The 14,447-nt window shown below is 33.8% G+C and overlaps 1 protein-coding gene across 1 annotated transcript in view; it reads left to right on the top strand.

The window, feature by feature from the left end:
- LOC118199911 (nucleolar protein 11-like) overlaps positions 1–12,889 on the top strand; it is a 42,526-nt gene extending 29,637 nt beyond the window's left edge. The window contains exons 13-15 of the mRNA XM_035371782.2: positions 3,037–3,120; positions 6,133–6,246; positions 10,850–12,889. Of these exons, the coding sequence (XP_035227673.2) occupies positions 3,037–3,120; positions 6,133–6,246; positions 10,850–10,972 (321 nt within the window). The 3' untranslated portion in view covers positions 10,973–12,889. The remainder of the gene's footprint in view (positions 1–3,036; positions 3,121–6,132; positions 6,247–10,849) is intronic.
- The last annotated feature ends 1,558 nt before the right edge of the window (positions 12,890–14,447 follow it).

The raw sequence follows: 14,447 nt of genomic DNA, 5'->3' as shown, positions 1-14,447 counted from the left end.
TTTAATTAAACATTTCTTTCAATACAAGTTGCTTAAGTAATTTCTCTCTCTCTCTTTTTTTTATTAGTCCAAAGGGGTGGCTTTGTCCTTGAGGGACTATTGTTTTCATTTTGCGATTTTGCGTTGAATCACTATAAATGTCCGTTTCACTTTTCAAACTGTTGCCACCAAATGTTAGAGTCCTGCATTATATTTGAAGAAATTAAATAATGAAAAATCTGCATAAATGTATGCCTATTTCTCGCATTGCAATAAAACACCGGTACATAGAACCATCGAATTTTGAATGACATAATCTTCCTACGAATATGGGCATGTGGAAGACCAAATTTAAAATTTGGAATTTGTTTTATTATCGATTCCCTATTTTGTAAAACTTTAACGAATTTTTGATTAACAAACTCAAGGATTTCGAAGCGAGCCATGGCAACATTGTACAGAAAAAACATTTTTATCTCCAGCGCGGGAGACTGTGTGTCGGAAATTCTAAAGATATGCTTATTTTAAAATTAATTTGCAATATTGCTGTTGAACTGAATTTTATGGTTTAAGTGCGAAGAACGTGATATTTAATAAATAAATGTAACACACAAAACGTTAAAGCAATGCCCCTTTGGACGTAATTTAAAATCTGAAATATTTCAGATTTTTTTTTTTTTTTTTTTTTTTTTTTTTTTTTTTTTGTGTGTGTGTGTGTGTGTGCGTGTATGTGTTTTTTTTAATTGTTTACAAAAACAAAATGTCTTTGTTAGTCACAAAATTTCATTATTCAAGGCCTATAATCACTATCTAGAGAACTACCATTAAATAGTTCATTGAAGTCTTTTCATTCTCAACAGCATTACTTTCTCCATTATCAATGGCAATATTTTGTGGATTTAAAAACCATGCTACCGACTTCACCATCCATAAACTGGTTAATGAATGGGATATTGTTATCGCAATGAAGATTTGAGTTGTATCATCTTCATTTAGCAATTTAGACTTTCTTTCGTGTATTTTATTAATTGGAAAGTATTGTTTTTCTTTTCCACTTTTTTGTTTCGCAATTTTGAGCACCAAGTGTGACCAGTTAGTTTTGGCTTCTTTCATCTATGTATAATAAATTTTTCACCTAGTTATAGTCTAGGGTATACACTGACTGAGTGAACTCACTACTTTGGCAGTAGCACTCTGGGAAGCAAACACACAAGCCTGGTGGTTTCAGAACCCTGCGGGAAGATCGTTCAATGCAGTTAGACCAAGAGGGTTGGTGTTAAGAAACCAAACTAGAGGTATGGGTATCAGTGCACCAGCTAGTCTGTTGTCCACCAAATTCTGTGTTATTCCCATAAGGTGGGTCATTAATTGATTGCTTAGCATTTATAGCACATTGTACTGGCAGGGGCATTATCGATTACCAGTCAAATTTGTCAGGCTTAAATTACAGCCACACCCATTCATGAAAACAAGAACTGGAAGTGGTGGCCCAGCAGGCTTGTTTAGTTTGATTGAGTTAATAATGAAAACCTAAAAAATTGTTGCTGATAAGTATGGGACTGGCAGCAGTAAACAGAGAATTTAATATCACATATTGGTGGCTTTTGGGACATGTCTCCCACCTCCTGTCTAATGCGGAGGACTAAGGGAAATGGAGCAGGAAGTGTAGTTGCCTTGTCTATGCAGTGGAACACAATATTTATTCTAACTTGGTCATAGTTTTCTCCCCATCTTTTTTACTAAAATATATTTTTACGATTTGGAATATGCCAAGAGATGAACAAACAGCTATCTTGTTTCTTCAAGAAGGAAGTGTTCTGCACTGAAAGAAGGGGGAAGGAGGTGTTTTGTTTGAATAAGTTTGTTATGAAATTAAAGTATAATTGTAGGCCAAAATGGTGATATTTTCTGGGTTTAAAACTATGCTACTGATTTTTTCATTCATTATTTATAATAAATATTAATTTATAGAGACTGATGCATTATCATTGCAGTGGAAGACTTCAGTTAATATCATCTTTGTCTAGCACTTCTTCTCAGGTTTTGTACATATTCTACACATAATTCTGCTTTTCATATGTGATATCTTAAAGCTTTCAAATTCATAGCAATCATCATCGTAAAATATGGTAGCTGGCTACAAATTATACTAAGTATTTTTTTAAATATCTGCAGATTAATTCTGTAATGACTTTACTGTTGTTCACATTGCAGATTTTATATGAAAATATTTCAAAAATTCTTGGTTAGTCTTAATGTCTGCATTAGTTTTTGTAAGGCTACTTTATATTTACATTTCAGCATATGCAAAATTTCAATATCTATTGCCTGATTGATTCATGTACCATTTCAAGGACAGAATAAAATAAAGACATTAACTAAAATTTTAATGTTGATAAGCTAACAGTAATTATAATAGACTGAACAAAATAATATGCTGGATCAAATCACATAGTTAAGGAAGAGTGCAATTTGCAATGGTAGTTGAGTTTAAGTGCATTAAAATCTAATTTTTTCTTCCTTTTTCGCTGCAATGCCAACAAAAGGTTAGTGTGTGCAACATTCCAAATAAGCATGCCTGTTCCAGCTTTGCTTATTGTGTACAAGGTGGGAAAATCCTGCCCTTCCCCATACTCAAAGGTCAAAGATGAAAATGTGGTTCACTAGCCAGCAGATGTTTAAAAGCAAAACAACTGGCAAACATGTTTAACAACGTGTTTAAAAGCAAAACTACAAAATGATTCTATGGTATCATGAATAGTAATGTTTCTTGGCAAAAGAAATATCAGCTAATTAGGAGAAAAACACATTAAGATGCTTTTACTTGAGTATCGTATTCTCCATTCTTGTACTGTGTGAGAAAAAGAAATTTCCTCCAAAAGAGAAGTTTTACGCGAAATCCAGGTAATAAATTCCATTAGGTGTTCGGATTTCAGAATTTGTACTATATAGATGAAAACTGCAACAACTATTTTGCATTTGCCATCATGGCCATTCTTTAATAATTTATTTTCCATTAATATTATGCTCTAAACTACTATTTCTATTATTTTACAGATCACTTTAGAATTGCTTCTCTCCTTTTTGAAGGGTGCAGCTCAAGTCTCCAAAAGTTTCAGTGATCTGCCATCTGATATTCAGGTAAAAGTCAAGTAAATAATATAAACATGTGAATTTCTTCTAGATTTATTTTTGCCCTGAATATAAGTTCTCAGTGGGTAAAAATTAAACATAGTGGTTACAGAAAAACACACCAGATCCAGATATGAAAACTAAAATTGAAAAAAGGTTGTTTTTAAAAGATCTTGTTAAAATCTTAAATGTTAATTTGCTTTTTGAGCATGTTTTTTTAATATGAATACATATTTTATTTTAGAAATTTATGGAGCATATTGCATTTTATTAATCAATCTCTTACATTTAGTGTTTACATGTGTTATTATTATTATTATTATTATTATTATTATTATATTTATATTGTTACGAAATGCCAGCTGCAAGTAAGATAGCTTCCCTGCAAGGCAGGTGTAAGGTTGCCAGAAAATGGCAAGGGAAAGCATGGTTGCCATGTTTGGAAAGAAATTAGCAATATGACATAAATGGATGGAGAAACTTCTAGAATAAATTCTTACCAGTCTGGACCAATATATTCTCGAAGGCAACCCAAAAGCTATATAAACCTTGCTTGCACATGGACTCAGTCAGTCAGTGTTGAGAGAGTCTCGTAGTGCATCGTCAGGTTTTATATTAGCGTGTGTTGAGCTTCAAGAATGACCGAACTGTGTCAGGAGCTGTACTCTGGTGTATCGTTGAGTGCATCGTGAGTGTGAGCGTAGAGAGTATTAAGAGTATGTTGAGTTGAGTATGAACAAGCGAACAGAGTCGAGAGCTAGGCTCTGGTGCTTTGCTGTGAAGCTATCTTCACCGTTATAGTCTGGAGTCTCGAGAGTATGTAGAGTTCCAAGAACAATCGAACCAAGTCGGGAGCTGTACTCTGGGGCTTTGCCATGAAGCTGTCATCAACCTGATAGCCTGGAGGCTGTGTTGCTGATTGTTTCAGCATGTTTGTAGTAGTTTTTCAGTACTGCGTGATTTTGAAGCTGTCCTGTGTAATACTGGCTTGATAAATTGTGTGTGTCTTCATCAAGTGTTGTCGTCAATCACTCCAAATCAATAAACCTGTACAAAAACGCAACATCTGGTGTCGGAAGTGGGATTTGCAAGTGAATGCCAGTGACAGGACAAAGCCATGCCAGAAGAAATGAAGTTCATTGACTTTTTAGCAACTGTAAAAGCCAGATTGAAAGAGATGAAAGAAGAATAAAAGCCAGCCAAGAAAAGCTTCTAGACCAACTCCAGCAGATGAAAGTGAAGCTTAGAGAAGAAACTGGAGCCATAAAAGAAGATGTGGAAATGACTGAAGTGGCATCTGAAGAATCAAAGGATGAAGAAATAAGGAAGTAGCCGGTGAAGTGTCCGAAAAACATCGAGAAATAATGGATAAAACATCTAACAGGATTGAAGAACTAGAACAAAAAGATGAAGAAAAAGAAAGCAAAGAAGCTTTTGATTGTCAAATGCCTGAAGTAGAAGTGGAAGAAAGTGAAAATTGCTACTGTTATGTTTATAGTAAAACAACATAATTCTGTTTATAAAGGATTGGATTCTGTTCAAAACTGTAATGCAAACATCAGAACTGGCTTTCAGGAAATAGAGGTAAATAAGCAGTTACCAACTGTTAAAAGTACTGAGGTGAACTGTAAACATGAAGCAAATAAACTATAGAGTGGTGAACAAACTGTTTCAGATCTTACTGTGAATGAAAAATCTGAAAGGATTGAATAAGACTGTGAAATGCAAAACAGAAATACATCTGAGAACTGCACTGAAAGAGTATTTGATCCGGTATAACTTAATGAAAAGCCCGAGATCGAAATCCTTTCTGAACTTTTATATAATTTAAAATTGTTACATAGTTAATTTGTGTATATAACTTTTATATAGTGTAAATATTTGTTTCTTATGTTATTTGTTTGTTTTATTAAGTTTTGTTTGTATCGCATTTGGCTTCTGACCAAGGATTGTACTGCCTGGGACATGCAGTTCTTGGGAGGGGGCAGTGTTATGAAATGTCCAGCTGCGGTATGATAGCTTCCCCGCAAAGTAGGTTTAAGGTAGCCAGAAAATGGCAAGGGAAGGCGTGGATGCCATATTTGGCGACAAAATTGGCGATATGCCGTAGACAGATGGAGAACCTTCTAGAACACTTCTTACTGGTTTGGACCGGAATGTTCTCGAAGGCAGCCCAGAAGCTGTATAAAACCTGCCTGCATGCGGAGTCAGTCAGTGTCTCGTCTAGCGAGTTGATTGTCAGTCTAGTGTCGAGAAATTGTATCACAGGTTAGTGCATCATCGAGTTTTATCTTAGAATGTGTTGAGCTCCGGGAATGACCAAACTCAGTCAAACTGTACGCTAATGTATCGTCGAGTGCATCGTGAGTTGTAGCGTGGAGTACGTTGAGTTCCAAGAACAACCGAACAGAGTCGGGAGCTGTATTTTGGTGCTTTGCCGTGAAGCTGTCTTCACTGAAGGCTGGAATCTTGAGAGTACATAAAGTTCCAAGAAAAACCAAACCGAGTCAGGAGCTGTACTCTGGGGCTTTGCCTTGAAGCTGTCTTCACCGCTATAGCGTGATAGCCTGAAGGCTATGTTGCTGAGTGTTTCAGCATGTTTGTAGCAATTTTTCGATGACTGTAAATGTGATTTTGGAGCTGTCCGAGTAATAATGGCTAAATAAATTGTGTTTGATTCTTCATCAAGTGTTGTCATCAATCATTCCAAATCCATGAACCTGTACAAAAACGCAACTATATTATTCTGCAAGAAAAAAATATTTTATGATTTTATTATTCTACATATCTCGGCTTTAACCCCACATCATTGTGTTAGATTTGTTATGTAATTTCATTTAAAGGTTTTTGCATTTATTAAAATATCTATTATGTTTTCTTTTTAAATTCATTATTCTAGTATTTAATATTTTAGCAAATCTATGCAACTGTTCTTTTCAGTGTTGTAAAGCATTTATAGAAATTATTTTTCTTTAATTGTGCAATTTACAAATACATAAAATGTTTGATATTTTATCTTAGATTTTCAACTGGATTTGCTTAGTTATACAGTCACACATGGAAGCTTTGCTGTTTACAAAAGACAAGAAGACAGCAAAATTATTAAAGGAACTTGACAGTTGTTTGTCAGAAAAGGTATGCATTTATGTTATCAGTGTTGATAAAAACGAATTAACACTGCATTTATGTTATCAGTGTTGATAAAAATGAATTTTTTTACAAAACATTTCAAATTTTTTTTTTATTATTATTATTTTTAATTTTTTTTATTATTTATTTTTTATTTTATTTATTTATTTTTTATTTATTTTTTTATTTTATGAGTTTAGCTTGTAAACACAAAACTAAACAAATTCAAATGAAAAATATAACTAAAATGAAAATATAAAGATAAGATGACAGTAATAGTATTGCAAAGAAATGGTATATATATTCCAGACACTTTTTTTTTTTTTTTTTGTATTAATCATACTGCTGCAAAATTTTCAAATATTTGCTGAAATAAATAATATAAGTTATATAGTTGGATTCAGAGTCCCCAAATTCTCATTGTGTTACAAAGTCATAGATTCAGAATTGTCAGGACTTCAGCGATTCTGAATTTTAAATCATTTGTTAAAATCTAATAAGATGACATGCAGAATGTATAAAATTAAAAACATGAAATAATGAAGCATTTTTTTGACTGTAAATTAATCAAAATTTACAAAAGAGCTCAATTATTTATGTGTTTGTTTCATTAACATGTTGACATTGGCCTGACTCACCGGTGAGTCATACTTGTCTGTTCCGTGGGGCGGAATGACGGACCTGTGTGTAATGCTTGATTGTTCAGTGGGCTAGCATGACTAACCGATGGGTCAAGCTTGTATATCAAAAAATGCTAAAATAGGCTTGTATATAAAAAAATACAATTGCTATATTATAAAATATATAATTTTATAATGGCCACTATAGAAGCCAAGTACTGAACATACTTTAGCTCTGCAGATCCTGCTACAGCTCCAGAATAAGAAACTCTTTTGACATAATCAAGTTCAGACTTTAATTTTGATAAAATAGCTGTAATAATAGCATCCAAAAAATAATAAGCTGTGTGAAATTTGTTAGGGATGAGCACGAGTTTCTGTTAACTGAACTTAATTTCTTCCAAATCTAGTTCTTTCTCTTTTCCCTTTGTTATGTCAATAAAAGAAAGCCAGTATTAGGAACATCCCACTCCAACACAATATGTCCTGGGACTTTACTTATTGTTTAGGTCAGATAGAAAAATATTAACTCCCTTCCACAACTACTCAGTGGCTGAAAGTGTAGGTTTTCAGATCTTTCTAGAGTTTTTAACATAAACATAAAAAATTAACATTTTAGTACCACTGTCTCTTTATTTATTTATACATGTATCCAGTGGGTCATAAAAAAAGGGCGATCCCTCCACCCCCCCCCAACTTTATGGTTCTATTTAAAAAAAGAGTGATAAATGAGATGAGAAATTATTCTGTGCAGCAAAATTAATGAAATCCAAGCAAAAGCTTTTAAAGCACTTTGAACATAATTTGCATGTGAGTCTATCAACCACAATGTCACATCTTCGCACAGTGTATGAAACACTGAATTCATATGCAAGTGCTAGTATAGCATTCAGAATATTACTGCTACTACTAATAATAGTACAGTCAAAAGTCGTTAATTCGGACACCCATAATCCGGAATGATCTATAATCCGGACCTCAAAGCTAAAAACGTTCTGCGCATGCGCCACGTTGACACATGCGCATAGGCGTTCACGCGTGCGCGTAAGACCTTTTACGTCTGCGCATATGCTTGTGCGCAAGTGCAGAATACGTTTTCGCGTGCGCGTTTTATGTATAACGGACGTTATAAGCTAAAATTATCTAATTATCTATTTCAGTTAATGTTGATGATTGCGTTGTTCCTTAATTTTCGAATTGGATCCGGCTTATTATTTTTTGCAGACTGCAAGAGCAATACTATAAAAGTAAACTTGAACTTTCGATTATGTCAAAAAGAATTTCCGATTCTGGAGCTCCCAAAGGATCGTACAAAACGAAAGTATGTTTCGATGTCCATCAAACAAAAAGTGGAATTGCTGCAAAAAATGGATAAAGACATGAAGAATGTAACAGATAGGTTAATGAAAACAAAAAAAAATTCGATTGACAAGTTAGTCGGTATTCTCGGCACAGCAATTAACGGGACTTGAACAGCGGAACTTTGTAACTGAACAAGAAATTATGTCTGTTTATACGAGGGCTATCCAGAAAGTAGATTACGTTTTGGAATAAAAAAATAAACAAAGTATAGGAAACAAATTTTATTATATACAGATGAAAGCCACACTCAAATACTACTTTTCTACATAGTCACCATACAAATTAAGGCATTTATCGTAGCGATGTACGAGCTTGGAAATTCCTTCGTCGAAAAATTCGGCCGCCTGCGCCTTCAACCACTTCGTTACCTCTTCTTGCAGCTGTGCGTCGTCATCAAAACGCTGCATAGCCAGCCACTTCTTCATTGCTGGGAATAGGTGGAAGTCGCTCGGTGCCAGGTCGGGACTGTACGGCGGATGAGGAAACAACTCCCACTTAAAAGATTCAAGAACTTTACGAGTGACATTTGCCGTGTGGGGCCGGGCGTTGTCGTGAATCAACAAGATCTTAGAGCTCAACATTCCTCTGCGCTTGTTTTGAATTGCTCTTCTGAGTTTTTGGAGAGTTTGGCAATACCTTTGAGAGTTTATTGTAGTGCCTCTTTCCAGGAAGTCCACCAAAATTACACCTTTTCTGTCCCAAAAAACAGTCGCCATCATCTTCCTTGCCGACATTGTTTGCATGCATTTCTTGGGTTTTTGGGGAGAACTTGTGTGCCCCCACTGCATTGATTGCAATTTCGTTTCACAGTTCACATGTTTCCCCCATGTTTCGTCACCAGTAACGATGCAATCGAGTAAAGAGTCACCATCCTTATGGTAAGCGTCCAAAAAGTTCAACGCTGCAGCCATTCGCTGATTTTTGTGGTCCTCTGTCAAGATTTTTGGAATCCATCTTGCACAAAACTTGCGGTAACCAAGCTTTTCCTGATGATTTCGTGCAACAAACTTCGCGAAATTTGTGGAAAACTCAAAGAAAGTTCCGTTATTGTGAAATTTCGATTTTCACGGACTTTAGCATCGACTTTTTCGAGAAGTTCGGCGGTCACTATGCTGGGTCTCCCACTTCGATCTTCGTCGTGAACATTGGTTCGGCCATTTTGAAATCTTATGACCCACTGACGCACTCCACCTTCAGTGATAATGTTGTCCCCATACACTTCACGAAGCTGCCGATAGATTTCTATCAGTTTACAGTTTTTTGCAGTCAGAAACCTTATTACTGAGCGCAGCTCGCGGGATTTTCAATTAACGCAGACATTTCAAACCGTCACAGTATCTGAATGGAGCACAGCACGAACCTCTCACTAGCACGGCTAGATGCAGAGTGAGCTGCGCAACGCTCTGACCCCAAGATGGCCGCGCTAGCCCCGCCCTTAGCGGACACAGACGGAAACGTAATCTACTTCCTGGATGGCCCTCGTAGAATTAAAGAGAAAGTATTATCACATAAAACGAAGCAACTTAAACAACTTACATTTAAAGAAATGTTTAATAAAGTAAACAAATAAATATTAAGCTTTTTTTTTCTTTTCTTTTTTTTTTTTTTTTTTTTTTTTTTTTTTTTTTTTTTTTGTAAATTTTGATACCCTTTAGATCATAATTGTTCTTTATTTCATAAATTACGGTTTCGTATTTTTAATTTTAGAATTTCTGCATGCCATCTTACGAGATTTAAACTGATGATCTATAATCCGGAAAAATCGATAATCCGGAATCGCCGAAGTCCCGACGAGTCCGGATTAACGACTTTTGACTGTAATAACAAATATTTGCAATTACTGTGTCACAAGATCATGAGTCACCAGCAGAAAAAGAGTGATAAATGAGATGAGAAATGATTCCCAGTCTCACTTGCTGACAAGAACACTAAAATCAGGCACGCAAATATATGAATTTATCTGAAGACTAGTGACGTAATAAAGATGAATCCAGATATTGTTTCCAAGATTTAATAGGACAAGTGATTTATAAATGACAAAGTCATTTGAAAGTCTTGATATTAAAGAAAATTGGATACCTCTTTACACTTGTTGCATTTGTCAGAGATATTATTTGTGTTGGTATACTTTCTGATATCATAATGTTCAGTTCCACCAGGTATTTGAAGGAGTATATTTTTAACAGAAATTAAACTGTTAGGTATGTCCATGTACTGGTGCAATAAGAGAATCATTCAAGTACACGACAGTGCTTGTTTATACTGGACTGAATTATTGGAAAAATACAACTATGAAAAGGAGATGTCTAGTGTGGATTGCACAACTTGATCTCCTAATTTTTTTGAGCAAATGTGTTCATGACTCTAGAGCACCACCAAACAACAAAGGAAAGTTAGTTAATCACTGTAAAATATAATATGTTGTTGGGTTGATTGGTTAATAGCTTTTAATGTCTTTTCTTGTTGATTAAATTTTTTATGATAATAGTTAGAAACAAATTATTTTATTAATTATTTATTATCAAAAGTAAAGTATTTTGCTGCTTTATTAAATTTAAAATATTTTAATTCACACATACTCTTCATTAATAAGCAATGTTAACTTTTCTCCCTTCTTTTCTTTTTAGATGGAAGAATACGAAGATTTTGAGAAAATACAGCATTATTTTTGCATACTGAAAAAGAAGCAGAACATATTGCCAACTAAATTTGCTACTGGAAAATACTGTATAGAAACATTAGATGTATAAATTATATTTTGTAAATTATTTTATTAAAAATATTGTTTAAACAATATTTTTACAGTTGGTTGAAAAAGTCTCTAGGTATTAAAGGGGATATTATTTCGAAACAATAATTAAACATTGTTAAAATATATAATGAAACCTCAATTTCTTATATGTATCTGCATTTGAAGTTATAAAATATATTTGAAATAGCTGGAATTCAAAATATCCATCTATTTAATTTGTAAATCCAGTACTTTTTACATTTGTTGGTCCTTGAAAATGCTGTCTTTAAATGTTAAAAAACCTATTGTAGTGTCTTATTGAAATATAACTGATAATTTTATTAAATTTTGAGATTTCACAAAATTGCTACAAAAACTGACAAGTACATAATTTTACATCTATTGGGTTGATGCAAAAGTTCATCCCATTTTTTGGAGATTCAAATTATAAATGGATTTGACACCGTATATATAGGTAACATGCTTGTAAGAGTAAGTAATTCAGTAAAAAAATTTCAAATGGTTTAAATTGACAAAAGATGAACAAAGGTAATATTTCAACCCTAACATTATGAAACATTCGTCAAGAGTACAGGTAGTATGTGTTTAACGATAGTACATATCGTCTTCTGAGCAGATTCTGGATCTAACCATGTTGAACGCCTCCCATGCAACTGTTGAGGAATTAGTGAAAATTATATCCATACTCAGAACAGTTTAACGACAAATGCACGTACTTGGGTTCATAACAAGGCTGGATCAGTGGGTTCTTTGAAAAGTGAAAGGGGGTAAAAACCAATACCTGTCTTTCTTGTTCCAAAAATGAACCATTTTTTGAACGAATTATGATGAGCGTTGAGAAATTGATACTTTAAGGTAATGTCAGATGTCAAAAGACTGCATGTTATGCAGCAGAGCCTACTTATCCCTTGTCAAGAAAAGGACTACATGTTGACAAGATTAAGTGTATGGGTAAATAATCTACCGAGATTACCTCCCATGTAACCGAAGTGAATGCTGATCGTTCTGCCAGCCGTTATAAAAACTGAGGCAGAAACTTTTATGCAAGTGACCAGCACTTGTCAATCATCTTTCAGCATGAAAGTTCCAAACCTCATTCAGCTTTTAATCACAGAGAAAACTACTTGACTTTGGTTAATATGTTTTACCTTATTCCCAGGCTTTGCTTCTTCGGGTTACCATCTTTTTTGAATGTTAGAATTTATTAACCTTTCAAACTTGAATGATGTGCAAGATTTGAAAACAGCATTATAAGATTTAGTTTATTCTAAATCATAGGATTTTTATTGAGGAGGGTTAATCTACTACAAAGCAAATAGTGAGAGTTCGTACTAAATATTGGCAATTACGTGAATATTTATCTACACTTTCTTTTTTACCTAAAAAAGGGACGAATTTAAAATTCCATGCATTTTATTGTTACTATAGATGCCATTTTAAGTAAAATATTTAAATTTATAGAAATATGACAGATTTTGTAAAGAATATTATGTAGAGCAGTTTTTCTTTCAGATTGCATAATTGATTATAGAAAAGCCTCCCAGGACTATTTGACTTGCAAAAGAGAGATTTATTGAGTTATTTTATGAGTATAATTGACTCAGATTCATACTATACTTAAGAATAATCTCATTCACTTTCACTCATTTTATACTTGGGAATAATCTCATGCTAATGCAAACCCTGTCACATAGCAGCTGACACTACAGCTAGATAACATGTGTATATTTTATATAAGTTATATTTTGCCATTTTTGTAAAAAATTTTGAATGACATTTATGGAGATTGTCCATATTTGACATTTTTCTTCTTAGTATTCATTCAATAACCTGTAAAAAATACATGTCACATCGTTTACCCTTTTCATGTATTGCAGATCCCCAATCATGTAAATAAAGTAAAGGAATAAAATGATTCTCTTTGTGAAAGACATTATTCCTGACCCACTGTGTAGCACAAATTTTTAGGGAAAAAGCTATTACAGAAAGTGGCTACTGGATTCTGAAAATATTTCTTCTCTTAGTTTCATTTGTTTCTTAGTGTTGGCTAAAACAAGGTTTTCACTGAAAGAGAAAATAAGTAATTTTGTGAATGAATTCGGAACTGAAGTCATTTCAAGAGAAATAACACAAAATTTGTGAAAAACTAGTGCTAAAAGTGTTACTTTAATATGGAAAAGCATTTAAATATAACATAAAACTGCAAGTCATATATATCTCACAAAAGTTGTGTTATTTTATTGGCACTGCAAATAACAGCAATGCAGTGCCAAAAAAATAACACAGCATTTCCAGCAGTAACTTCATACCACAATCATTTCATTAAAATAACACAGCATTTGCAGCAGTACCTTCATGCCACAATCATCTCATCTATGATATGTATCAGCTGATATCCTTGCTTTGGAAAGTGAAAGAATCATCTCTGAAAGACTTTTGGAAACTTTTGTGAAATGAGAACTCTCTTATAATCTAATTTAAAAGGACTATGTAGATGTTGTATCTGTTAGTGCAGTTGGAAATGCAATATTTTCACTTTCATTGATTAAACAATGATGCTATGAGCCGATTTGTGTACTATAATGTTATAACTGGACCTATAAGCACTAAAAAACTATAAAATGATTTCTTGTGGCCCATTGGTTCAGTTATAACATACATGCGCATAGGCGTTTATGCGTGCGCGCAAGACCTTTACGACTGCGCAGAATACGTTTTCGCGTGCACGTTTAATGTATAACGGACGGTATAAGTTAAAATTATCTAATTATCTATTTCAGTTAATGTTGATGATTGTGTTGTTCCTTAATCTTCGAATTGGATCCGGCTTATTATTTTTTGCAGACTGTAAGAGCAATTTTATAAAAGTAAGCTTGAACTTTCGATTATGTCAAATAGAATTTCCGATGCTGGAGCTCCCAAAAGATGTCCATCAAACAAAAAGTGGAATTGCTACAAAAAATGGATAAAGGCATATCCCTTGTTTACCTAACGGTTCCAAAATATGCTTATCAATTTCACGCTGCTCTGCGCGGGGTGGGGGAACGTCGTGGCGCGCAATGACCTGGAAGTTGATCTGTCAGCACTATCGTTATCTTCAGGGCAGATGTTATTATTTTATTCGGCTTATAATTCCTTACTAAATGTAGTATTTCATGTCGATGTTCTCTGTCTTTGATATGATTTAAATCAAATTCCTCGTCATTATAAATATCACGAATACAAATCAAATAGTTTTCTGGTTGCAATTTTCTAATTTCGGCTATGCGTAAGGTATGCTTTATGCATGCGCGCGTTGAAAGAAATGTTTAATAAAGTAAACAAATAAATATTAAGATTCTTTTTTTGTAAATTTTGATACCCTTTAGATCATAATTGTTCATTATTTTATAAATTACGGTTTCATATTTTTAATTTTATAATTTCTGCATGCCATCTTACCAGATTTAAACGGATGATCTATAATCCGGAAT

The sequence above is a fragment of the Stegodyphus dumicola genome, chromosome 3 (assembly GCF_044657685.1).
Source record: "Stegodyphus dumicola isolate Sdum_Otavi_A_Nest chromosome 3, ASM4465768v1".
NCBI classification, from domain to species: domain Eukaryota; kingdom Metazoa; phylum Arthropoda; class Arachnida; order Araneae; family Eresidae; genus Stegodyphus; species Stegodyphus dumicola.
Note: the sequence above shows the minus strand (reverse complement) of the source record. Positions and strands in the feature narration are given on the sequence as shown.